The sequence below is a fragment of the Amphibalanus amphitrite genome, unplaced genomic scaffold (genome assembly GCF_019059575.1).
Source record: "Amphibalanus amphitrite isolate SeventyFive unplaced genomic scaffold, NRLGWU_Aamphi_draft 000124F_arrow, whole genome shotgun sequence".
Classification (NCBI taxonomy): domain Eukaryota; kingdom Metazoa; phylum Arthropoda; class Thecostraca; order Balanomorpha; family Balanidae; genus Amphibalanus; species Amphibalanus amphitrite.
This window is the reverse complement of record NW_024881619.1, coordinates 833,079-845,429: the sequence shown is the minus strand read 5'-3', so window position 1 is coordinate 845,429 and position 12,351 is coordinate 833,079. Positions and strand designations below refer to the sequence as shown.

The window sequence follows — 12,351 nt, the reverse complement described above, 5'->3', positions numbered from 1 at the left end:
CGAGCTGAACACAATGAGACCATCCACGCGTCTGTATCTTGTTCCTGTACGGAGTTATTGGCCAAAAACCTTTGGTGACCTTTGATGACGTCACATGACCTCACAGCTGCCCAACAGCAAAACAGACCTCAAGGTAGTGAAGGTTGATCGTATATGAAGTCATGTATGGTATATGGGGCCATTCCGACCCGTTTTAGTGGTAAAAACAGGGAGTTGATTTTTCCCCCATTGACTTATAATGGGGAGGTCGCGAAATTGACCTGACCTTAGGTCACCGATATCAAAATTCCGAGATACACAAATTGTAGCTACTAATGACCTAATAACATCCTGCGACTTTCAAAGGCCTCCGACATCTACTGTAGCTCTGGCACGGTGACAAAGTTGCAAAAAAGTGACTTGAGGTTGGGTCATTCAAAGTGACCTGGTGACCTGACCTTGAAAGGTAGGAGGTTCAAACTTGCACACCATGTGTAAAATTGATAAGGGAATAGTCATACCAAATTTCGCGGCGCTACGCGCCGCGGTTCTCCCGCTATTCGCGAAAAACCTCGGGGGGGGGGGGGGGCGGATATCCGCCCCCCCCGTCGGTGCGCGGGTTAATACCAAGGGCTGACCCAGACAACCTCCTATAGAAGTCAGCCAGCAGCCGCCGAGAATCCTCCGTTCCGTCGTTTCCAATTTCCATCATCAGGATACTGAACTGAAATCCTTCTTTGTTGTTTATTGGAGCTTTAGGGCGCGCCGACTGCTAGGGTCATTTTGCGCCCATAACGTCCTGAAATCCTTCTCCTCCACGCCGCAACCCCACTCCGGGCTGGACAGGCACCTTTATCTCATGCGGGCTGCTCCCTTGGAGCGGCACCGCTGCTCCCGAGGGAGCGCACCCCGTAGCCGGGTGCAGTGAATACCGTGGGGCTGGTCGGCCTATCCTTCGGGATGGGCTCAGCCCTGGTGACTCACTAGGGGGCCTGCCCAGACCAATGTCTCCCTCTAATTCCTATCATCCTTCCGGCTCTGAAATGGTCTTGTCAGACCGAAAGGGCCTAGCCCCCCCCCCCAAAAAAAAAAAACGCTGGGAATCAAACGCACTCACAGCGTAGTCACGACAAAGGTGCACCTCGCGTCGTGACCAGTGACCACAACCCGAAGCCCTACAGTCGATCGGAGCACATAAATGCATTACAATCATCTCATAAAATAATGTATTTCGCCATCATTAATGGGCTGCATGTCCACAATATTCGCACTTCATTCTATATCATACTATACATAACCTGACAACGTGACAAATACACGATATGCAACGACGCTCTCGAGTCTCGAATTGGCTAGACACCTGCGACTTGGTAAGGTCGAAATGGGTGGGGAGCTCCTCAGTCCTCGCTGGGCTAGTCGGAACACGACTGAGCAAATGTGCGCGCGGGTATATACGGGATATATGTTAACACAGCAGGGCCGATATAAATAAAATATTCCGAGCTCAGTGGTCGAAACATTTCTGCGAGAATTTCTATTACTAAGGTGCACCCATGACTGTCACTGTAAAATGTGCTGCCACCTGTCATAAGACAGCATGACTAGACATTTTGATAGTTATCGCTAGGTGGCCACCTGCCCGGGGCACGAGGCTAGTCTCCCATCACGAGTTGCATCTTCACCTGAATAAACTACCTACCCGACCGGTTAACAGAACCTAACCCGATTAACATATCCCACCAGCGTGCACGCTAATCAGACGACTAGAGTACGTCATAGGGGGCAGCCACCCGACGGAGGGACCCGCGGGGCATACCAGCTGGGAAACCGCCCTCTGTCGCGTCCACCCAGCCACCCGCACTAAACTCATACGAAACAGCCAACAGACATCCGCTCCGCACACCTCCAGTCTCAGCACATCACAGAGATCGCACAACGGAGAGCCGAGGAAGCTTAGAACAGCAACCCCGGCCAGGCCGCAACCACTCCTCTCTCACTACCGACAGGTGGCGCTGAACTCACAACACCTAACTCCGTACGACCACTCTGAGCCACCTCAGACACCTCAAACCGACCCACATAATGCCAGCACGCTACGTAAAGCAACAGAGGGCAAGCACCAAACGAAATCACAAACCGAGCCGAGCCGCGCTGGGTACCACCGGACGGCGAGTCGGCACCGCGACCAGCTGAGATTCTGCGCCGGGCCAGGACCTCCCCGGGCTCTGCGCCGGTCCAGGGCCTCCCCGAGCTCTGCGCTTGTCCGGCTGTCCCACCAAGCGCCGGAGGACTGCGGGTGTCATTGTCAGTCTCGGCCGAGTGTCCACTGCACAGACGTACAGTGGGTCTATTTAAGATCTCCAGAGCCACCACGTGGCGCTGCGGTCGGGGTAGGGCGAGTCCAAATCCCGAGGGAAGTGAGGTCACCGGTCATTGTGGGGGGAAGGAGGGAGGGGGAGTGACGCGGTATCACGGCGCATGGGGCGTGCGTAGCGCCGGGAGTGGGCCGCCCAGGGCCGCCCGCCACTGCGCCGAGGCTGAGGGGAGGGGATGATGGTTGCGGGTGCGTTCACTCCGGTATGGTGGTATCCTGTTCATGTGGAACCAGCAAGAATGCGACTGAAGGGAATCATTATCTCAAACAAACGGGCAAGCCAGAGGCAGCGTCAGTTCCAGCCAAAATGTTGAACAATGATAGGTAATTGAAATCTAGGACGCATTCATAGCATGCAACTATTCAGTCGATAGTTGCATGATGCTTTTCATGATGCATGATGAGGCTGTTCTAAACTGTTATTTGAGTTAGATATTTTTCATTTGGCACGATCAGTTTTGGCGGGTTTTATCGGGCCGAAAAGAATCAGAAAAGATTTGAAATGGCTCCAGAAAAATGTCCAAAAATATTTTCTCAATAATGAAACTTTGCTAAACATTTATAAGCGATAATTTTGAGTTTTGACTTTTTGAGAGGATATTGGGGAAAGATATTCGGGAAAGATGTCATCGCGCTTATCTGTGTTGCAGTAGAAGGAAAGGTTTGGTTCGTGTCGAGATAAAACCGGACCCGGGAGTGGGGCTCGAACTCACGACATCGCATTCAGCTCACAGGTTACCCAACCTCAACGCTACGAGCACCTCCGCCCTGCGCAGCTTGCTCAGTGTTTCGGCTAGAGTTCGGCCAAAAGTGTCTGACGTCTGTCAATGTCACGAAGCGAAACCGCAAGGTAGATGTCCGTCCCGGTAGCTCGGTCGGTAGAGCGTTGGACTTAATATGCCATGTGGTGAGAGCGCACATCCCGGTTGCAAAAGTCCGGGTTCGAAACGCGACGTGTGTTTGACGTTTTTGAGCCTCCTGACGGGTATGGTTGTGGTTGGTGGCAGGCCGCTGCCAGGCGAAGTCATTGAGGGGACCGGCCGTGCGCGGCTATGTGCGCACGTTAAAATTTGGACTCTAATTCTGCCATAGACCAGGAATTGTTTGATCGGAGGGTAGAGAGCAGGGTCAACGCAACAAGCTCAGCTTAGCGGGGACTCTGTCCTTGTGAATCTTTTCATTCAAAAGGTTCAGGCCAAATTAAATATTAAAAAAGGGGGAGCCGAACCAGGTTGGGCCGGGTTGAACCCTGTTGGACCGGTGTCTTACACGCAATCATGGTCAGACAAAACAGAGGTTAATTTCGGGTCAAATATTTTTATTAACTGATCTTATTGTTTTTAGCTTACACGTATATTAACTTTTAGCTTTTTTTAACTCGAGACTTCATGCACAAAAATGTGGCATTCGTCTACTTTTCCTCATTTTCTCTTAGCGATTTGATTTGACTTTAAAGGCCCATCTTACCAGTAAAAAAATCACCTGCGTGATAATTATTTGCCAAAGGGCGCTCTACGCAAGAAACGCCAGCCGGTCAAAAAACTGGCGAACGATACGATGTTTCTATTGCTTGAATTATATTCAATGAAAGTTTCAGGAGACATAAATAATATTAATCCTTATAGCAACTGGGCGCCCGGAGCATTCGCTAGCATTGCATTGCCAGCTGCATTACCAACATCACATTTGCATTATTTTGGGTTCATCATAGTTGACAGTAGATAAACCGGCCACAGCAAACCCATGCCTCATCATCCTTTCCTTCCAAGCAGCCAACTGCCAAGCTAACCGGCCGCCCGGCCCACCACCGTGATATGGAACAACGCTGGAGTGCGCCATTTGCCTGCGGCAGTGCCCCACCGGGCCGGGGCTGTTTGACAGGTCACCCGCACCGTGACCTCGCTGCCCGCCCCGCCCCCCCCCCCCTCCGCCCCCTCGCCCCTCCCCACCTCTCCACCTCCCCACCGGGCTCAGCTCGGTAGTGACCTCTCCTTGAATCTCACATGGACTCGACTGAGGTTCAACGCCATCTAGTTTCGTCTGGAGATCCTTACTAGATCCACTGTACTGCCAGGCTGTCACCGAGCCAGTCGCCGGCAGGTGGCGGGCACCGTTAAGTAGGACGATAATCTCCCAATGGGCCCTTCATCCAACGCCCTTCGTAGGATCGCCCTCTCCACCACGACAGCATTCAGCCCACGCGGGATTCCTCTGTCGGCATCAGCGTCGTCTGGCTGCGAGCGGTGACGATATCGGAGCTGCTTGACGGTATCGCCATGGCACAGGCTTCAGAGCTCGAGGATGTCGCTGTGCCGCCTGTATCAGAGCTCGAAGATGTCGTTGTGCCGCTGCTCAGTGCGCCGTCGCGCGTCGCTGCGCCGTCCGCGCACTGCCGTGGCCGGCACGGCCGCCGGGTCAGGGTACAGGTCACGGCGCAGACGGGAGTGGGCCGGCCGGACAAACAGCACGTCTTCGTCCAGCTCCGACAGCCTGCCGGAGAACAGGGGCGGGGAGAGCTAGGTCACCGAGGGAGGTCGGAGGCGCACAATGACCGCTCGAGACGCAACAAAACCTGAGACTCGCGAGGCTGATGAGCACTGGCACTTTATGACGTGGTAAAAATTGATTGCGGTCGAAAAAGAACTACACGGTCCCACGATTGTATCATCAGATGGCGTATGCTATGCACAAACGTGAAACGATATCAACTCTGAGCTCCCTATCTGTTCGACAGGACACTCAATTATTGAGAGATATTAGATACACTACTTCTTTCTACTGACATGACCGAACAATGTATGAGCAGCAGTGATCCAGCGGTGGTGAACTGACTACTTTTCTCTACAGACGGCCCCGAGAGAGGAAAGCAGGTGGGAAGTGCACACTCCAATATAGCGGGCAGCAACACGCTACCATAAAAATAACAGCTAAGCAGCATGCCGGCCCCAAGCAATCTATACAAAGCACACCAAAATCGCGGATGAATTAAAGATATAAGTGGCAAAAGCAGGAAAGCCTCTGTGACGGGTCAGCAATTGTAAGGCATCAGGCAGTCTGTACACTAGTGTAATCTAGCAGCACGCCGCTTCAGCTAGTCACTAGCGCGGGGGCGGCAGTCGGACAGGCGGGGCGAAGTCTGACCTAAATAGTCGCGTCACACCGCCGACTCATCAAAGTCGTCGTTAAAGTTATTCCACTTGGTTCGCGCGAACGCCACCGCTTCACTGCCCCAGCTGAAAAAGAACCAGCCAGCATAAAATGATGGCAACGGCGAGCCGGGTAAGGATGGCGGTCTACAATCTACACAAATTTACAGAACGCCGATGGTTAAACAATGAACACTGGGTGAGAGTAGTAAGTGCGGTGCGCAGTAATTTTGGTGAGAGGACAAGGCTATTGATCAACAAACTAGCCGGCTACGGCGTCATGCTGGGAATGGTTACGTGAGAAGAGCTGCTGCGGTGCAATTAAGTGTTGAAGCGGCTAGCCAAGTTAAATTACACTCTTAAAGGCGATTTTCGTAGCAATGAATGGCATCATCATATTAACAAGTAGGTTTAATTCGCATCAATGTTTTATATGTATTACCTAAATATCAAACATTTGTTTGCATTGGAAAGAAAAGTTCCGCGCAAAAGCTTTCAAATCGTGTAGGTACGCCAGTAATGCACAAACGATTGCATTATTAACTGCAAAAAATATAGCGAGCACGAACGTCTGGAGCATGAGTCATCGAGCGAACGACAGCCACCTGACAGGCGCCGTTCCTTTCCAGTAACTAGCTTGGAAACGATGAATGCCGTTGTAAGGTGACAATGCGTCAATTCAGGGTAGACGGGTGACGTTTTGCCGGATGTCTACAATCCATTGAGTCGCTTACCAGACAGGGGCCCTTTCCGGGGAGGGGAGAGGGAGGCTAAGCAACAGCGAATGCAGCTCAAGCAGAAACTTCGCTAGTTGCAATTGACTGTGCTAGCTTCCAGCTAACAGTAAGCATTGAAAAAATGTTGGTTTCTGGGGAAAAATTTCGAACGCTAGGTGACAGGCGGAAAGCCTGCCCGGCCGTTCCAGACGGGAATATGCCGGACGCCGATTCTACGGTAGCCCGCGTGCCTTTGAGCAGGCCACAATAGGCGCCACGCTGACCTTTCCGACACAGATGTGCCAGCAGACGGTCCAATTGGTATTGTAGCCATGCCACAGACAACAGCTGGCCTTCTAAGATTCGACCACCACCCTTGAAAACCGTATAACGAAACGAAACGAAACCCCTGAAAATACTGACTTTGGACCCACCGTGCCAGCCAACCAAATATAAAGGAATTCAATGACAAAACAAGTGTCACACATGGGAATAAGGATTCAATTCATGTTTAAAGTAATATATTGATGGGTCTAATTTTCAGTATTACTTGCCTACCACATCACATGCATATGCAAAATGCATACAAAACAAGCACATAGACGATAGATTGGAAGATAAAAACAGAACAACAAATAAAAGGCGCAAGTTGATGGCCAAAGCAGCAGATAAATTTGGGTAAAAGGTGTAGGTTAGGCATTTTCAAAAAGTGCAGAATTATTGTGATACCTTTGAACTGTTCATGACAAAAGAAGCGTGTTATATTACCTTGACACTGCCATACTGTTCTTAAAAAGGAAGTGAGTATCAGGGCTGCGGAGTCGGAGTCGGAGTCGGAGTCGGAGTCGGTCGGAGTCGACAGTTGTGACCGGAGTCGGAGTCGGAGTCGGAGTCGATTTTAGAAGCCCGAGCCGGAGTCGGAGTCGGAGTCACCGAAAATCTGTCGACTCCGCAGCCCTGCTAGGTCTGCGGAGTCGGAGTCGGGAGTTGGAGTCGGTCGGAGTCGACAATTCTGCCCGGAGTCGGAGTCGGAGTCGGAGCTGGTTTTTGAAAGCCGGAGTCGGAGTCGGAGTCGGAGTCGCCGAAAATCCATCGACTCCGCAGCCCTGGTGAGTATCACACCATGACACCAAAAACAAATATCGCAAAAAAATCAGCAAGTGAAAAAAGCGAATGTGAACTAAATAAAATGTACATACAGCTCAGGGTGAAACTAAAACAGTGCATGTGCATTACATAGGCAGCATGTGAAAATTAACAGTACCTACCAGTAAGCTGCAATAGCATGCCATGGCCAATGCACGAGTACCAGCCATCCAAAACAAGCTAGCCATTCACTCAAACACTGGCCTGGCATCCCGGAGAGCAGCTGACGCAGTCAAAAAGAAAAAAAAACTATGCATGGCCGGACAACAACGGTACGGGACGGAAAAAAAACATAGATTACCGGCCGCCTGCCGTCCGTCCATCCCTCCGGCCGGCCCGCGGGAGCGGCGGCCGACTCTGTACTCACGGCTGGTTGGTGCCCAGCTTCTGGACGTTGGTGCGGCTGCTGGCGATCACGCTGTCGATGCCGCTGAGGAAGTCGGCGGCGCTCTGCTCCGAGCGGTCCAGCTCCGTCTGCGAGCCCGACCGGGGCACGCCGTTGGTGCGCGTTGAACACGACGACGACGAGTGCAGGCTGTCCAGGCTGGTGGAGGCCGAGAGGACGGCGGCGGCGCCGGCGGCCGGCGGCGCCTGCTGCTCGCCGCCCGGCTCCAGAGGAATGGGTACCAGCAGCGTGCGCCGCAGCGCCAGGCTGTCGTTGGTCCACAGCTTATTGGCCCGCTTCAGCTGCTCCATCTGAACAGGGGGGGGGGGGGATAGTCGAGTGATGTGATGTTACAGCTGTCAGCTAATGCTGGGGACAATGGGGACCAACAACAGGGGCCAAAGGAAAAGAGTGAAAATAACCAGACACTTGTTAAACTTTGAAACATTATCAACCAATCATCATGCCAGTGAAGCAAGGATGCTTTCTTTAATTTTTAGCAATGTGAAGTAAAGTTAAAAGAAGCATGAGCTCATGTGCCCTAAATTAAGCAGCCTAAGGCTGATCCCTATAAAATATGAAACAAATCATCTAGTAAAGCATACACCAAGAGCCAATATTGTTTGGAGATACTTTAGAAAGTCACACAAAAGACACAATTACTGAGGAGAGATATGATATATCATTAACTGATCTGATAACAAAACATCAGCTTCATGACATAATGAAACCGTAATTTATCAATGGCTTCCATGTAGGTACTTTATTTAATGGAATAACTGTGATCATAATTTGATACAAATTAAATGCAAATTATTGAAAAAATGGATGACCTTGGTATATAAATTTTATAGAAACCTTTTGATGTTATGAAACTGACTAAATTAACTGCACAAAGAAAATGGATTTTAAGAAACCTAGACACAAATTAATGGCACAAAGAAAATTGATTTTTAGAAACCCAGACACATTTATCCCTTCCAGCTGAGCTAGGTATTGATGAAAAGAAAAGTGGGTATTTTACTAACCATTGCAAGTAATTGTTATTATCTATTGTTCAACAAGCACTGGAGGACAAGCATCATTTGCCAATTTTTTTTCAGATTGATACAATATAATAATAGGTAGTACATCAGTACCTAATTCATCACATATTTTCATCGTCCCGGTCCATCCCTTTGTTATCTCTTGTTTTAGGGATAGCTAAAACTATCACTCTCTGTCTGTCACTAGCACTATATATCTTTTCTTTGTTTCAGGATGTCTATTGTCTAGGTTCCATAGAATATTCAATAAAAATAAGATGTAGGTACAAGTTTCCAGTGAAACATACAACATTTCTGATATTTCTGAAATGAAAATTGATAAAATAAGACATCTGGTGAGTTGACAAGCAAAACCAACATCCTCTTTCAATGAGGAAATTATATTCAACTCAATAGGTAATAACATTTTCTTTTAACAACATTACTTACTAAGTGTTCATTCAACAATGTGAAATAATTTACTAATTTCTCTAATGGAGCCAGAATAAAAAATGGATTAAGTAGCCTAATTACAATCATAATTGATCCACCAACGCATATTACGACGGATTAACAGTAACCAATTACGAGAGCCTCGTCAATGCACATTGATTACAATTCTATCCATGCTGATAAAAAGTAATGCTATTTTCATTAAATATTTCAATCCCTTTACACCAAACTCAAGGAAAAACGACCCATATTGCAGGAAAAAGGGTGCGCCACGAACGCATCATCTCACCGTTACGTTGTGCTTGAGTGATATTCCTTGCAATGTATCTCCGGGCTGGATTTCATATGAAATGAACCTTTCAGGTTTGTTGACATATGTTGAAGTACTTCCATATTTGCGTTGTTCTTTATTAAATGAAGATATTAAAGACCGCTCTTCGTCCCTTGAGTACGCCATTTTCGTCTCCTTCAGTGCTGCCAAAACTAGCATTCTGAAACAGATGGCAGCAATAAGTAAGCATCACGTGACCGATGTGAAGGAATTCGGCTGGAATTCGGTATGCATGGGAAGGGACGAGTTGAAGAGCACAGCATGCACCCTTTAGATGAAAATTAGCTATTTAGCCTGCTTCTCACAAACAAGACGCTCGAAAAAACAGCTTTTAGTGAATATCATAGTTCAGACGCGGTCATGTGTCATGCAAAAGGCTCCTAATCAGAGAACGAGCGCAGGCTCCACGGATCTGCTCGATCGCGTTGCATCGCCGGCGGGCGGCGCATCCCCGAAGTCCCAACCCAGCCCATCGATATACCTTCGTACCCATTGCAAAAGCACGCTCGTACGTGCGCGGTAGAACGGTTCGCTTTCATCAGGGGTCACTTGCTGCATCTCATATGAATACGCTTAGACCATCTGCGCCACGCACTTTAGCCAGTAGCCACGCCTGTCGCATACCCTGGATCCGTTCTCGAGATTGAAGCCGTAAAACCGAGCTACCGGGATGTCGGAAGAGCAGTTATTTGGGTATTTTTAGATAAAAAATGCAATAAGCCCCATTTTGGCTATCCTTCTCACTACCCAGCTGGGCTGGAAGTGAGCAATCAGTGAATCTTTCCGTCCCGTACAAACAGGTTTACCGTATCCGTGCAAATGAATGCACCGCTGAAAGCGAAAACACACCGTGCGGACGCGGAGAGAATCACAAGCTGCAAACGCTGCAGAACCACCAGCTGATCTGATGTGTGCGTACGTTACCGGGTCTGAATGGGCCGCGGCCACGTGCCGTCCTTCGCACAGTCCACGAGCGACCCACGAACTGGGACGACCGGGGCAGAGGACCCGTCTCCGTCCGACCGATAAACATTTCACGTCTGGGTGACATTGACCACAACACCCAGCGGTGACCTCTCAGCTGGGCGCTCTCTCCCTCCTGTGCTCTATCCCATTCCCCGGTCCTCCCACCCGTGTCACGAGGCATAAAGTAACACAAGAGATCGACCGAAGGAGGGGAGGAGAGGGATTGTCGGTTAGGGGCGGGAGACTTCCTCGGGAGGTCTCCCCATGGATTACTCACTGTCCCTGGTTGATTTCCTCCATGATGGCCGGTCCATCCTCCGACACCCGCCGCTCGGAGGCCACCGCGTGCGAGGCGAACACGTCGGCCGCCTTCACGTGGTTCAGGTTCAGATCCCTGTCACCGGCGGGTTCCAGGCTGGTCATCATCGCTGCCGGCTGCCGCCGCTGCGAGCCGCGCCGCGCACTGGGGAAAAACTGACGGCAGTCGTCCCGCTTTCGCCGCTCGCCGCGCCGCGCCGCCGGTGGTTTGGCCCGTCCACGGCACCCGCCAGCCTTGTTCGGCACGGCGTCACGTGCGCTAGTCACGGGCTGACCTGCCTGCCACCTGGCGGCGCCCATCACAGGTGCGCTCACCCCCGCCCCCTCCTGCCGCGGGGCCAGGGTCACCGGCGGCGGCGCGGCGCAGCGGACGACGCCTCAGGGATGGCACCCATCTCAGAGATGGTGTAGATTCTCAGAGATGGTGTAGATACGAGCCCGCCGTACGCCGCCCTAAGCCGACCTCAAGGTGAGAGAACCCGTAAGAGGACCGGGCCTCGAAATGAACACCGGATATCTCCCGGAGGTCTGGCTGAATCCGGAAGCCAGGAGAGGACAGAAATGGAAAACGGTGAGAACTAAGTACTGAGAAGTAGGCAACGATCAACGCTACAGCCTGGACATTTGGGGAATAACTAGGTCTAAAACCGAGATCGCGTCAATGCAAGGACAGGGCCAAGGCGGCGGAGTCGCACCTACATAGGACAGGTATGCAGGCATAACGGTACGCTGGTCTGATATGCAGCTGAGCCACAGTGCAGATTTTAACGTTGGGAAGGCTAAGAACGCTGCCTGTCGTGAATTAGGGCGATTTGTTGGTCAGAGAGCGGCTTAGTGTAAGCGCGTGCTTCCCTGTTCCCACCCCGCGGCCGTGCAGCTGGTTGTTCAGTGGCCAGTTGCCGACGGTTAGGTCAGCTGGTGGTTACTGGTCAAGACTGCAGTCGTGAAGGGTGATCGTCAAATTCACGAGCTCTCCGTCGCCTCCGGGCAGCTCTTGAAGCTCATTATTCTGCGGTGGCATTGTTTCGCTGACCGTTCGCCAGCAGCTACTGTTCCATTGAGACATTAAAGGGACCCTCCCACCTTCAAAAAAGTTTATGAATTGGCATGAAAGTGATGTCGCTCGGTTCAGAAAGAGCGAAAACGAATATCTACCAAATTTCACCGAAAAATATTCACCGGTTTTCAAGATATTAGACTTTTACTTTTGTTTACTTTTTTGGGATCTTCGCTGTTTCTAGCGATATTATTTTAGAAGTGCGGCGTTTGCGGCAGATGTTGCGCGCAAATAGCATATACCACCGCGTGCTAGAAAACGTTTTAGTCAAACATTTAAAAATCGTTAGATATTTGCGCTGACGTCACACATTCAGAGGGGTATTCCTAAGCATTAGCCCCTCTGAATCAAAATGCTGCAATTTTGAAATTCAATATTTCCGATTTAAGGCATTTCTCGATGTTGTGAGTGCCGAAACCGGTAATTGTGAGCCAGGGACCCCATTTTGGCTATCT

The 12,351-nt window shown here is 50.4% G+C and overlaps 1 protein-coding gene across 3 annotated transcripts; it reads right to left on the bottom strand.

Moving 5' to 3' along the window:
- Positions 1 to 4,402: 4,402 nt before the first annotated feature.
- On the bottom strand, positions 4,403 to 11,136 carry LOC122381637 (lysM and putative peptidoglycan-binding domain-containing protein 1-like). 3 transcript variants are annotated; one of them, XM_043366035.1, is made up of 5 exons: positions 10,799 to 11,136; positions 9,514 to 9,715; positions 7,729 to 8,057; positions 5,495 to 5,586; positions 4,587 to 4,843 (listed from the first exon to the last, which is right to left on the bottom strand). In XM_043366035.1, exons 1-4 carry the CDS (start codon positions 10,945 to 10,947, stop codon positions 5,508 to 5,510), a joined length of 759 nt encoding a protein of 252 aa, XP_043221970.1. In that variant the 5' UTR covers positions 10,948 to 11,136; the 3' UTR covers positions 4,587 to 4,843; positions 5,495 to 5,507. The 3 variants fall into 3 exon arrangements, with proteins under 3 accessions (XP_043221971.1, XP_043221969.1, XP_043221970.1); XM_043366036.1 differs by lacking the exons at positions 5,495 to 5,586; positions 10,799 to 11,136 and adding an exon at positions 10,405 to 10,527 and having other exon boundaries at positions 4,403 to 4,843; XM_043366034.1 differs by lacking the exon at positions 5,495 to 5,586 and having other exon boundaries at positions 4,405 to 4,843; positions 10,799 to 11,135.
- Positions 11,137 to 12,351: the final 1,215 nt, after the last annotated feature.